The 14108-nt window shown below is 57.7% G+C and overlaps 1 protein-coding gene across 1 annotated transcript in view; it reads left to right on the forward strand.

The window, feature by feature from the left end:
* TCERG1L (transcription elongation regulator 1 like) overlaps positions 1 to 14108 on the forward strand; it is a 184389-nt gene that overhangs the window by 143534 nt on the left and 26747 nt on the right. Inside the window, exon 8 of the mRNA XM_072804848.1 lies at positions 2898 to 2967. Within this exon, the coding sequence (XP_072660949.1) occupies positions 2898 to 2967 (70 nt within the window). The remainder of the gene's footprint in view (positions 1 to 2897; positions 2968 to 14108) is intronic.

A 14108-nucleotide genomic window follows, 5' to 3' on the forward strand; every position in this document is an offset into this window, starting at 1 on the left:
ATTCTCGCCCATTCTGTGGGTTGCCTTTTCACTCTGCTGCTAGTACTGTCCTCGGATGTACAAAAGGTTTTAATTTTATGAAGTTTCATTTATCTGGTGTTTTTTTTTTTTTCTTTTTTCACCTGTGTCTTGGTGCCAAAGGTACGAAACCATGACCAAATCCAATGGCAAGAAGATTTCCCTGGAAAGTTTCATGGTTTTAGCTCTCACACTGATCTCGGAGTTCACGCCTGTGAATGTGGTTTCTGTCCCCTTCTTTCTTGTGAATGGGCCACGCTTTCCTATTGCTCGGTACGCGTTGTGATTTTCTTGTTGTTGTTGAGAACTGGACTTTCTGAGTTCATCACACAGCGAGTCTGGAAAACAGCTTCTCGTATCCTCAAGGGACTTCGGGTTCTGGCTGGTGACGGGCTGGAACCATCCATTTGTCACTTTTCCAAGATTGTGATCCTTGTCGGGTGTGGTCCCTGGGGTTTCTGCTCCATCGTGTCCGCCGTCCGTATAGGAAGGCGGCTCTTCCCGGCGGCTCCGCGGTCTCATCAGAGCCCCGAGTTCTGGAGTCAGAGTCGGGCGGTGTCTCCAGCTCCGTGGCCGCTCTAGAGGACCTGCTGGCCCCAGGACTCCTCCTCTGTCTCTCCCGCAGCCTGCCCACCAGACTTGCATTTTTATTTTTTATTTTTTATTTTTTATTTTATTTTATTTTATTTTTCAGATGCATTTTTAAAGGCAGTCACATTTCTGGATATTTCCCTTTATAGCTTTTGGATTCCGTGCCTTGATTTAGGAAGGCTTTACGATGAGACTATTCCCAAAAAACAAACAGAAATCTTCAAAAAAATAACCAACATCTTTATAATCATACGACCTCATTTCTTTAATTAAAAAAATATTTAATTTTTCACGTCTAACCTTAGGTCTCCCTTGGAGTGTGTTCCGGAGCAGCCATGGGGAAGGGCCTGCCCGTCCTCCACTTTGTTTCAAATTCTGGCCATAGCTCTGTGCTTTTCATCACCCTTGTCCTCTGCCCACGGGACAAGCAGATGGCAAGCACGACCCCCTTCTTTCTTGAAAACCTCGCCGGAGCATCAGGCTTCTGGACGCTCTTGGAAGGAAGCACACCTTGGGAGAGATTGCAAACACCCCGCAGTGCAGACAGGCAGACTCATGGCAGGTGTGGGGGTGCCGAGGTGGAGCCCATGGGACGGCCCCACGCATGTGGGGGCAGAGGACCTGGAGCCAGCCCTGGAGTCTCATGGGGAGGGTGCCGGTGGGCATGGGGGGCACCTGGTGGAGTGTGCAAGGTGCAGGTGCCTGTGGGACACGGAGGCAGGGAGGCCAGGCGCGGGGGCCTGAGCGTGCCTCTGGGGGTCAGCAGCCTGATGCCCAGCACTGGGGTGGGGGGCATGTGGGAGGAGTGTGCAGGGCGTGAAGAAGGCAAATCCTGCCCCATTAGCTCATTTATCACAAATGCTCTTTCTCTGGTTCTCAGTGAGGAGGGGGCTTCTGTCCCCTAGGGGATGTTTGGCAATTTCTGGAGACATTTTGGTTGTCACAACTGGGGTCTGTCCCCACTGCTACTGGCGCCTACCGAGCAGCTCCCTCCAGCACCCAGGACCCCTGAGTGTCACTAGAGTGTGAGGCTCCGCGCAATGGTGCAGCTCAGGCTACGATGCTCAGCTTTCCCTGGGCTGACATCCCAGATGCCACCCCCCACCCCCGTACCACACACTGTCCTGCAGGGAGCCCGCTCCGCTCCATCTCCATCTGGGCAGGGTCCACGTCTGTGAGGCCTCCTCCCTGGGCGAGCCTCTTCCACAGGGTCCCATCCTGCTGGTGCACCAGGCTCACAGGCTTGTGGCCGGGTCCCCCAGGGCCCACGACAGCTTGGGGGGGGGGGAGGACATGGGTGGGAGGGGCCTTAGAAGCAGGATGCGGGTGGGCTGGGCCAGCCGGGAGCTTCCAGAGCCTGACTTTCTCATCTTGCTGCCAGCCCCACTCCAAGAGCGTTGACTAGATGGGGATTGGAGCCCTCCTTGGGATTCCAAGCAGCGCATTCCTGGAGGCGTGTCCTCATGCGCAGGCTCCTCAGGAAGGGCGGGCTTAGGCAGCCCGGTGGGCGGGGACCGGGGCCTCGGGGACCTGGGGGTGCTCAGCAGAGCCCCGCCCCCCGCACCTCTGCCCGCACAGGACCCAGCGTGAGAAAACCGTGTCCTGGGTCTCATGGATACAGAATGAGAAGCAGGGCCAGAAGGCAGCTGTGAAGCCAGGGAGCCTGTGGGAATCACTCATCTGTCAGGACTGAGATACCGATGCTCTAGAACCGTGTGGAAGCTCGTTTTCCCTCTCCCCCTTTTGGAGACACATAGGAAACACTGAAGCACCTTTTCACTTTTTCATTCCAAAAGCTCATCAAATATTTACAAGGCCAGCCTCCTCGGGATGGAAGGGGGGGACCCGTCTTCAAAATCAATTTGGGTTTTTGATGTAGACGCATAGTCAGGAGTGAAGTGGATGCCTCATGTGCGAGAGATGTGCTGGTTCCCTGCAGGGACACGGAGGGGGGGGGGGCTCTTGGTTCCCTGGCAAGAACGTGAAGCCCCCCTGGAAGGGCTTCTCCGGGGCCTGCGTGCCCAGGTGGCCGGGGAGGCCTGGGGAGGTGCCCACCTGCCGTTCTCCATCCTCCGGCCTGGCTGGACCATCTCGCAGCCTCCGCACACAAGGAAATCAGGTGTCTCTTCTGCTGGAACACCCAGGGGTACAGGAGGTAGCGGGTTCTCGGGCTTGAGGTCTGTTTCCTTAATTTCCAGATGACTCTGCGTGAAAACGAGCGCTTTTTGGTGTTTTGCCGGAGTGACGGGAGCTGACACTCCAACCTTGTTAACTTGATTCTCTTCCAGCCGACCACAGCGACGGGTCACGGTCTGAGGACGGCAGGGGAGACCGCAGCCTGAGAACCAAGAGGAACCGGTAGGTGACAAGGCCTTTTGCGCCGGTGACTTTCCGTAGCAGACAGTTATGTGGTGTAGAAGGAGAGGGGATCGCTTGACTCTACTGACGGAGCGCAGAACAGATCGAACCACAAGGCAGACGGCGGGAGGCCTCAGGTCCCGTCTCACTGACTGCTCTGGGGGCCCCGGGCCTCCGTGGGCAGGTGTCTCAGTGGCTCCCGGGCACGTGGATGTTGGACCGCGTCTGGCCTGCACTGGGCCTCCCTGGTGCCCATGTGCTCAGCCCCATGCATGGAGCCGTCGGGGTGCCAGGGGGGCCATGGGATGGGTGAGGCCATGGGTTTGCTTTGGGCAGCTCTTGGGTTGGAGTTGGGTGCCTCCTGCTTTTGCTTTGTGAGGTTGGGCAAAGTAATTCCACCCTGACTGCTGATCTCCCGTCTGCGCGAGATGGCAGGAGCTCCCAAAGGCAGCTTGGGGTGACAGGGACTGCGAGGGAGGGGGAGGCGCTGCGAGACTACAGTCACGCTCCTCGAGTGCACAGCCCTCCGTGCCTGTTGCCCTCTGGGTGTGGCGGCAGCCCCCGTGGCCGGACCCGCCGTTAGCCCGTCCTGCAGGCCACGTGCTGGGGCTTCTTTCCTCCTGAGTCCTACACAAAGGGGTAAATTTGGGATCCGAGTGTCTAGGCTCCCTGGCCGGGGGCCGAGGGCCTGGCTGGGGTGCTGGGCAGCCGTCTCCGGCACAGAAGCCCTCGTGGGTATGTTCTGCTTAAAATATGTGCCTTGAGGGTGCCCAGGTGGTGCAGTCAGTAGGCGTCTGGCTCGATTTCGGCTCAGGTTGTGATCTCAGGGTCCTGACATCGAGCCCCGCGTCAGGCTCTGCGCTGAGCGTGGAGTCGGCTTGTGATTCTCTCTCTCCCTCTCCCTGTCCCTCCCACTCCTGCTTGCTCTCTCTCTCTCTCTCTCTTAAATAAAAATCTCTTTTATAAAAAAAAAAATGTGCCTAAGAACCCAGAGCGCGTTCAGGAGGCAGGTGGTACAGTGGGAGCCCACCCCGTCCTCTGCCCCAGTTCAGCACAGCCTCACGTTTGAAGCCTCTCTGAAAGTCAGGACATCGGCAGGCTCTGCGGACGGCAGACGCGGTGCAAGGAAGAGGCCCATGACGGGCACGAGGGCTCGAGGAGGGCGTCGGGTCGGCGGGCTGCGGGGGCGAGGACGACGGGGGAAGGCGTTGGCTAGGATTCCACTGCCGGCTTGTAAAAATGGGCATTTTAAAAAATAGCATCACACATGGGAAGTGTGATCCTCAAAGCAGCAAAGATAAACCGTACGCTGCAAATCTGAAAAAAAAATCAGACCTCATGTCATCGATTTATTTGTTCTGGTTAAAACCATCGCCCTGTCACCGTTTTTTTTTATGTCCCCCGATTATTCTTTGTGTGCTTTTGTATTTTTATATTTTTTAAAAGATTTTATTTTTAAACAAACAAATCTCTACATCCATCTTGGGCTTCAACTCACAGCCCCGAGATCAAGATTCGTGAGCTTCATCGACGGAGCCAGCCAGGCGCCCCTATGTCACCCAATTATTCTTTAACCCTATGTTGTGTAAAGTCTTAAAAATACAGTCTCAATATTATTTTTACATACCAAAAAAAAAAGTTTTCTTAGAAGAAGCAAGCATCCCGCAGTGGCACCTCTGCACAGTAATGAAGGAAAATGCACCTTGCCTCAGAGCCCATGCCCAGCCGGCATCCTCAGCCCATCTGGGGGGCGTCCTGAGAAAGGATGGTGGGAGAGAGAGCAAGCCCCCCGACCCCGGCTCCGGGCAGCGGGCACCTGGCGCCTGACCCCGCCGGGATGGGCCTCTTGTCTGTGACAGACGACAGACGGACGAGCGTGGAGGCACAAACCTGCAGAGTTCTCCCTGAGTGGCTTCGGGTCCCCTCATTTCACTGCCTCCAGGCCTTTCCTCTGTGCACCCCCTCCAGAAATCATTCTGCAGACGGGGGCCCGGGTATATTGTAATCTTAACTGATAACAAGCAGACACCACAGAACATTCCAGAAACAATACAGGGAAGGGTGAGCACTGTCCTCCCCAGGAGAGGGAGCTGTCCCCCCCGGGGTGGTGGGGACCCAGGCTGCCGCTGGGCCGGGCCTGAGGCTCCCTGTGGTGCTGGGGTCCCACCTTCTCTTTAGAAGGTCACTTTTGGGCGTCAAAGGACACCTGCATGTGCCACAGAGGATGGACGCTGTGTGCCTTCGATGGGACAGGGGCTCCAGGAAAGAGGGTAAAGTGTCACCTCTTTATGTCCAGACCATGGGCATCTGCCAAGCCCGCCTCTGTCCGTCTTTGGATAAATGCATCTAGAATCTCAAAAACCAGACGCGCTTCCTGAGGCACCAGAAATGCGGAAATGTAGCCGCCGAAGGATGCTGTTGAGCTCGTGCTGGAGGAGACGCTGGGCTGGATCCGGAGCAGCTGGGCCATCTGCCTGCGTGGCCCGATTTCACTCATTTTCCCACAGGACTGGCCTTGACTTCCCATCAGTTGGCATTTAAGAGACGTCAGAACGTTAGTTTGCGTGTGAACCGAGTGAGGGGCTTCCGTGATTGAGCGGCGGCTCGGGAGCCGACGCGGGGGCGATGGGTAGAGCTGCTCTGCTTCCCACCCGCAGACCCCGGCCCGGGCCGCGGGCGCCGCTGTCAGGGCAGCTCTGCTCTCCCACGAAGCCCTGGATGGCACTGCTCCCCCTGCTGCGGTGCAGCCAGACTGGGGATCTAGAATGTTCCAGAATGTTCCACCGTTCTGCTCAGTCATCTCTGAGCCCTTCGCACAAACCTCCTGCTCTCTTCCGAAGCCTCACTCTTGTGCTGGTTTTTCCAAACGCCCCCACCCCCACCCCGCAGCCAGATCTCCGTGGGGTTGCTCAGAGCTCATCGCCCCGGGCCGATGATCAGCGCGGCATCATGTTCGTCTTCTAGAAGGTTATGATCAATAAATTCAGGCTCTTCTCAAGCTCCTAACCTCTTTTGTGTATCTTTAATTAGTGGATCCTGGCTTAGATGGTAAGAGAACGGGCCTCCAGAGGACTGGCTGACATCAATCCCTTTGACCTACCTTTTTTTGTATGAATAATAGAATTTTTCCTCATCCAGAAGCCCGTAAACGTGTGACTCACTAGCAACCATGTTTGGGAAGAAAGGGAAATTGCCGCATGCTCCCTTTGGACGTTGCGTTTCTCTCGGACCCTGGCGCCTCTCATGGACGTTTTGCACACTCTTCCGCAGATCGGATGAGATCAATTGATCAAGTGATTCAAGTCTAAATGATGCTTTTCCTAAAATCCCCTGGGAATTTCATGGGAAGAGAAATATGTCCCAATGACAAGCTTTCAAATTGCTAGGATATTTTAAACGAGCTGGCGAGCACCACCTCGAGTAGCTTGAAACCCGTTCATGATACCTGAGCCCACCTCCCCCCGGGGCCCGGAACATTGATTGCTTCTTTGCGTTTTGTGCGGTGCCCAGAGGTACTGCCAATTTCCCGATGTGCCGTCTTTTCTTGGTTCACACTTGCTCGTCACACGTGCGGTCTATTTTAAGAACTTGGGATTTATTGCAAATAATTGAACTGAACTATTTGAAGGATTCAGCAAAAGCCAGTGATTTAGTTTAGAAATTGGGATGAAATGATCTGCCAGACACATTAGAGAAGAGATTGTCAGCGACACGTTTGGCTCCTAGACCTCCCAGGGGGAGCCAGCTTTGGCCAGTTGCTAGGCTGGGAGGTTCCTCCGACCTGATGGCTTCCTGGAGCATGAGAGAGTGGCCTTGCTCCTTCCGCAACGATGGGCCCCGTGGCTTTGGCATAGATTCCCTGTCCTGTGCGTGACCGAAAGGATCTGGGCTTGGGACATTGTTTATCTCTACATTTGAAGGTTTTGGATTTTGTGGGTTTGGGGGATGCCCAGTTGGTGGCTTTGGATGTAAGTGGTAAAGCTGACCTTTTACTGTAAAATCTTCGTGTCGAGCGGGGTGTTTTGCTGGGGTCAAATGCAGCTTAGGCTGGAGACCTCAGCAGGGATAGAATCCTTAGGAAGAACCCTGTCGTTTTTCTACTTCCCCCAAGGATGTCCTGCATATTCTTCTCTTGACAAACCACAGCGGCCAGGGCATGTCCTGAGCAGGGCATGGACAAGGCCGGGTCACGAGGTTGTGACCTGTCTGCCTGCAGTTCTGCAGCTCACCTGGGGGAACCTAATGCTGAGAAAATCTATCTAGAACAACAGCAGCAGCAGCAGCAACAAATCACTATCTGAAAGACCAAAAATGCCTACTGTTAAATGTGGAAGTTTCACAGACTCTACCCCTGGGACTGTCCCACGTTGAGCCCACATATGGAGAGAGCCAGCCGTGGAAGACGGAGAGAAAGCCTCCTTCTGCGTCTCTGGGCAAAGGCAAGCGATGGGCGTGAGCCTTGGGCCTTCTGGGAAAGGCCGTGGCCCTGGGAAGGCAGACAGAGGAGATGGAGAGACAAGGGGCCACGTGCCCAGATCGTAACCCAGCCCCGCTCTCCCCCGCGGATCGCCTTCTCCTGCGGGCTCGCATTGAGCAAACGTCCACTGCCACCCACTGCGTGGGCCCCAGGGACACATCGCCAGCTGGAGGTCACTTCCTGTACCCGGGAACTCTGGCCCCAGAGAAGGGAGTGTGGACGGCGTGTCACACGATCCCAGCTTCCCAGACACGGTGATGCAGCACCACTGGACGGACCAGAGTTTCCCCTCGGCCGGGAGGGTTGGAGGGCACCCTGGGGCAGGTTGTGGTCGTGGAAGGTCACCATCCTGCTCCACGTCCCTGTGTCACCCCTCTACCCTCTACCCTCTACCCCTGAACTGGCCTATGATGAACCACAACTGAGCTGCAGCCCCTCGCCTTGGCCCCGGGGCCGGGCAGGGTGGCCGGTTCTGGGCCGTTCCTGGGCATCTGGCCTGGCCCGGGGTCCCTGCAGGACAGGAGGGGCTGCTGTTGTTGCTCTGAGCTCCTGCCCTGGAGGGGACGGCCCAGCGTCTGTGTCACCCAGTCCTGTGGGCACCAGACCTGAGGCCCGTCCAAGTCGCGTGCAGCGGGAGAGCCGCCGGCGGATTCCCAGGAGGCCTGTGGACACGGGGCAGTAAGGGCGGCCACGGTCACAGGGGAAGAGGAACCCACGGAGCGGCTGGCGGAGACGTGACCGGTCCCCGCACCGCTGCGAGCCCTGGGGCCTCCCGGGGCCAGGGCAGGCCAGGCCGAGGGGAGGCAGGGGCCTGGCCTTCCCGGGACGCGGGGCGCTGCCCTCCACGCTGAGGGCCGTCCACCACCTGCTCGGCTGCGACCTGGGGACTGTCCCCGGAGATCCTCTCTGATTTGAGAAGACAGTTTCCATGTCTGCCTCTTCTCCAAATGCCGGATGTTAGAAACTCTCCCTTTTAAACGGAGTCCGGGGAGGTTCCTCCGCCAGGTCCGTCTCCGTCCCACCAGCCGCGGCACCCGGGACTCCCAGAGTGGGAAGTGTCGGCGGCTGTTTCCCCCCTGGGAGTGACCCCCCAAATGTCAGAAACCTGCTCGCAGTGGCTCCGTTACAGTCGGGATTTCTGAAATCACCTCAGCTTGTAAAGTGGAAACGCATTTTCCGGGTGGCCGGACACTGGTGCGGGTGTGGGGGGGCGCGGGCGAGGAGCAGCGCGTGGGGTCTGGCTCGTAGTTGACACGTGTGCGCACAGGAAGGCGTGGAGGGATGGATCACACCACCATGGGGAGGTCTGCGGGCCTCGGCGCAGCCGGGGTGATCCCCAGGCCCCTTCTGGGAAGGTGTCATCAGGACCAGAGGGTGGGGTCAGGCCAAAACTGCAGAAGTGAGGAGAGCAGGGCAGGCAGCACAGGTCTGCCAGCTGGTCGGGGGTCAGTGAGACGGCCGGGGAGCACTGAGGTCCTGGGATGGGCACCCAAGAGCCCGGAAGCCCAGGCCGCAGCCTGGAGCCCAAGTCCTACCTCTCCAGGCAGACCCTGTGTCCCTGCCCACCCCTAATCGATGTGCCGGTCTTCCGACAGCGGCCAGAGGCAGCTCCCACACTGCAGTGTCAGGCCTAAAAAACTACCGAATACAGATCTTTCAAAGTTCACCTCATCCAAAAGCCATTTGTTACAAATACGTGATAGAATGTCTGAGGCCCCACAAGGCAGAGATTCACAGAGACTTTGATTCCTGCAGAATTTCATATTGTGTCTAACACTGGAGTTATAGGCTGGCGGTATTTTGATGATAAATTCCCAGCCTTCTCTGCCAGGAGAAAGAACAAGTTCTCCCCATCCATTACATCAAATAAAAGATGAGGCATCACCTCGCCAAGCAGGGAGCTGGATGTCAGTGTTGGGAGGGTTGGATGGTCACAGGCTGCCGGAGACGTGGAAGGTGAAAGATCATCAGCATCATCACCACCATTAGCATGTAACCACCACCACCACCAGCACCAGCACCACCGCCATCATCACTATATTGTCACCATCACCACCACCACCACCATCATCACCCATCACCCCCACCACCATCATCACCACCATCATCACCACCACCACCAGGACCACCACCACCACCATCATCACTATATTGTCACCATCACCACCACCACCACCATCAGCATCACCCATCACCCCCACCACCATCATCACCACCATCATCACCACCACCACCAGGACCACCACCACCACCATCAGCATCACCCCTACCATCACCATCATCACCATCATCACCACCATCATCACCATCATCACCATCACCCCCACCATAATCATCACCACCATCATCATCAGTATATTGTGCTAAGTACTTTATATGCACCATCTGTTTTCCCATCTGTAAGATGGGGATTATAGCTGAGGCTGCCATATAGGGCTATGACAAGGATTGAATGAAGTGACACCAAGTAGGAGGACAGGGTTTTACACACAGAATGTCAGCAAATACCAGGTGTTCATATTACTCCATTTAATTCTTACAAAAAATGGGACGCTTGGGTGGCTCAGTGGTTAAGCGTCTGCCTTCGGCCCAGGGCATGATCCTGGAGTTCAAGGATCGAGTCCCGCATCGGGCTCCCTGCATGGAGCCTGCGTCTCCCTCTGCCTGTGTCTCTGCCTCTCTCTCTGTGCATCTCATGGATAAATAAATAAAATCTTAAAAAAATAATTCTTACAAAAAGTATTAAGTGGGAAGTTTATTGTAATTTGAACTTTATAGAGGAAAAAAATCATGAAATGAGACTTTCTTGAAAATATAGTACATGTGCATGAAAGTGCAAGTTCAAAGAGAAGTCTGTAGAGATCAAACTGTTCATGCCCAACACTCTGCCTCCTGCATCGTCCCTACAATGCAGATCTCCCCTCCTCTTCCCCCTCTACCTCCCCTCCTTCCACCCCTACTTCTCCTCCTCTTCCTCCCCCTCTTTCCTCTTCCCACTTTGAGGATAAGGATTATGGAGCTCGAAGAGGTTAATGAAAATCCAGAAGACAGTTACCCTGAGCCATGACAGGGGTCCAGTTTTCCTTGGGTCCTGGCATGTTGCTCTCAGCGATGTCACATGGTCCAGAGCAGTGGATACCAAACCACAGCACATTTACAGAAACACCTTTTTAAAAAAACATATTTTATTTATTTATTCATGAAAGACACACGAGAGAGAGAGAGAGAGAGACAGAGAGAGAGAGGCAGAGAAATAGGCAGAGGGAGAAGCAGGCTCCATGCAGGGAGCCTGACGTGGGACTCGATCCCAGGTCCCCGGGATCACACCCTGGGCCAAAGGTGATGCTAAACCACTGAGCCACTGGGCCACCCAGAAACAGCTTTTTATAGATTCCTTTGACAACCCTTCAGTGGGAACAGCCATGCATTCGGAAGGCTTGCAAGAACGTGCTAATTATGTCCAGACGAAATCTGGAGGAACAGCCCAGAAAGGCACCATCCGTGGCTGCAGGAAAGACGTCCAAACACCATGACGCCTGTCCTCTTTAGAGAGTGGGACCTGGAGCTGCACTGCATTTAATGTGTCTCCAAGGAAATCACAAGGAACAAACAGCCACAAAATCTAAGCCAACAATTTATCTACGGCCTCCTGAGCCCCAAGCACAGCGCCCGGTGCTGGAGAAGGACCCGTCAACGAGCCCGAGGCAGCCTTCAGGGACTTGCCCGGCAGCCGTAGAGGCAGACCCAGGAGTGGCCCTGATGGAAGCATCGCGTGTCCGGCCCTCCTGGTGCAGGAACCCCACAGTCTGAGTGCAGAGGGTAGGGCATGTCCTGCCGGGGGAACGGCCAGGTGACCCGACGAAGCCAAGCTGAGCCTGTGTGTGGACAGGGCCAGGAGGAGCAGGTGTGAAGAGGAAGCACAGGGGTGAGGGAGCCGTGAGGACGGGGCCGGTGGGCCAGGTTGGTGGAATGAGGACCTGAGGAGACATGTGGCCCTCCTACCAGGACGGAGTGGCAGGGCTGTGGCTGGAAGAGAGTAGGGAAGGTTTGCAGCTTGGGGCCACCAGCACAGGGACATGGCCTGGACTGCGGGGTGCACCGCCGCCCTGTGGGCAACTGGACCCGTGTCCTGGACGAGGTGATACTTCTCTGCACAAACCATTGTGGATGTTCTAGAATGAAAGCCCATGACCCAGGTGGTCGGTCACTCCTGGGAGCATGAGGTTGCTGCAGCGCTCCTGGGTCGGGCTGGACACGTCGGCCCCACTGGTCACACCCGGGGAGACCTCGGGCTCCTGATTTCGAGCCTCTTACTTCTCATGTTGACCAAACCTGGACAACCCTTGAGGATGTGGCACTTGCTCGCCCGGTGAGGAGGGACGTGGTTATGGGTTTAATCGTGTGGCCCGCCCCCACTCTGACGCAGGAGTCCTAGCCCCAGAACCTCAGAACGGGGCCTAATTTGGAGATAGATGGTTGCAGATGCAATTCATTCGGATGAGGTCATTAGGGTGTGCCCTAGTCCAATGAGTGGTGTCCTTCTGGGAGGGGACATTTGGACACAAACGCACATGGGGGGGGGACACCATGAGAAGATGAGGGCTGAGACCTGGATGCTGCCTCCGCAGACCCAGGGACACCGGAGGTTGCTGCTGAGCCGCCGAGCCAGGCAGGCCGGGGACAGATGCGTCCTGTCAGCCTTGGACAGACCCCATTGGCGATCGTGGTGGAGCGCTGCCTGGGAGGGGGCACGGCCACCGGGAAGGACATGGGGGCTCAGGAGCACGGCCTGCCCTGCGCCCGGGCTTGCACAGCAGGCCCCCAGGCACCCCCGCTGCTGGAGGGCACAGGAACCCGATGGTGCCTGCCCTCGGGCAGCGCTCTGACCTGCGTCCTGCGGCTCTCCTCTGAGGGTAACTGCCCCGAGTTGGCGCAGACCCCCGGGTGGGTGGCCCGTCCCAGCAACACTGCCTCCGCTCCAGGCGCCAGCAGAAGGCGGGGTCCCCAGCCATCCCCACTCCTGTCTGACTTGGCCGGAAATCCAGCTTCTCATAACCTCCCTCGAGGTTTGGTGATTTGCGAGAATGACCCCCGCACTCCGGAGAGTGCGAATCCTGAAGACTACGGTTTTATCATAAAGGGCGCGACCCGGGAACAGTCAGATGGAAGAGAGGCCAAGGGTGAGCCCCGGAAGCATCCCAAGCGCCCAGGCCCCTGTCCCCCTGGCCTGGACCCCAGCGGGCCCACCAGCTGGGAAGCGCCCCCAGCCCCGGTGCCCCGCATTTGTGTCAGAGTCAGTGCCCGGGAGGGAGGGACTGAGTCCCCTCTCAGTACTCAGCCCCCGCCTTCCTGAGGGTTCCGACGGCTCCGGCCCTCTGGCCACATGGCCAGGCTCACCCTGTGTCACCTCGTAACATGAGCTCAGGCATGGCCAAAAGAGGATCCTGACCAAGGACAGCCCCGTGGCTCGGGAAGTCCTCCGAGGAAGCAGGGACAGAGGCCCAACAGTCGTGGTCATCCTGTGGGTGGTTGGGGGGCGCCCGGCACACGGTGGCCCCCAGGCCTCTCCGGCTGCAGACAGTGATGCTGAGGCAGCAAAGCCGCCCGGGTTGTCCTCCGCCAGGGACGCGGACCCAAGGGCAGGGCGGGACAGAGGGCGGTCCCTGAGCAGGCCCGACAGGGCCCAGGCGGCCATCGGTGGGGGCCCCGGGTGGTGGCCGAGGCACATGCAGACGCGGGCACCGCCGCCACCGCCAGCCCCGCGACCGCCTGCCTGTCGCCCGCCTGGGAGACCGAGGTGTCTCCTGCGGGCGGGGCTGGGGCGGCCAGACGAGGGTCTTCCCGCTGAAGGACTTAGGAGCAAGCTGGATGAAGAGGCGGGAGGCCTGCTTCTCACACCTCCAGGACCTGCAAGGTCGGGGGCAGAGCTGATGAGCCGATGGTGGAATCGAGACGTTTGTCAACGGGACGGAAGAACAGGAGCACGGCTGCGGCACAGGCGGCAGCGCGGAGGCGTTCCAACATCGGCTCGGCCAAACCGCGTGTTGTGCCGAAACCGGGTCCAGAGGGCTTCCGTCGTTTGCCCAAGATTTGGCAGCAGGCGGTCCCCAAGGAGGCTCGAAGCACTTTGCGCTCCGCCAGGAGAGCCGCGCGTGGTTTCTCCGCGGGCCCAGGCGCTCGCTCGCACCCGGCGTCTTGGCAGCCGATGGTCGCTCGCCTCGGCCTGAGCCGCTCTGACCTCCTCCCCTCTCGCTCCGCGTTGGGGCGGTGCTTACAGACCACCCTTCTGTTTCTGTGCAGCCTCTCGACTGATAGGGTTAGGAGGGGAGGAGGGAGGGCGAGGAGGGAGGAGGGCGCTCGTAGGGATGCACTGAATCCTCACACCTCGGCGAGGGGGGCGTATGGTCGCCCCACCTGGGCACTCTGAGGTGCACGGACCTCCTGCACTGGTGCAAACAGAGGCTTGGGCCTTGCTGCGTCCAGCTCCGTGGTGTGAGCTTGCACACGTAGTGGCACGATGATGACCCACTGCTGCATCGGTACGGGGTCAGCAGGCAGGCGCTGCAGACGGCTGGGACACGTACCCCCTAGCGTGCACCTGCTGTGAAGACAACGTTGCCTCCCGAATCTCTCCAGCTCTCTCCCCTCCTCTCCGTGGAAGGAT

Source organism: Canis lupus, chromosome 29 (genome assembly GCF_048164855.1).
Source record: "Canis lupus baileyi chromosome 29, mCanLup2.hap1, whole genome shotgun sequence".
In the NCBI taxonomy this organism is placed as follows: domain Eukaryota; kingdom Metazoa; phylum Chordata; class Mammalia; order Carnivora; family Canidae; genus Canis; species Canis lupus.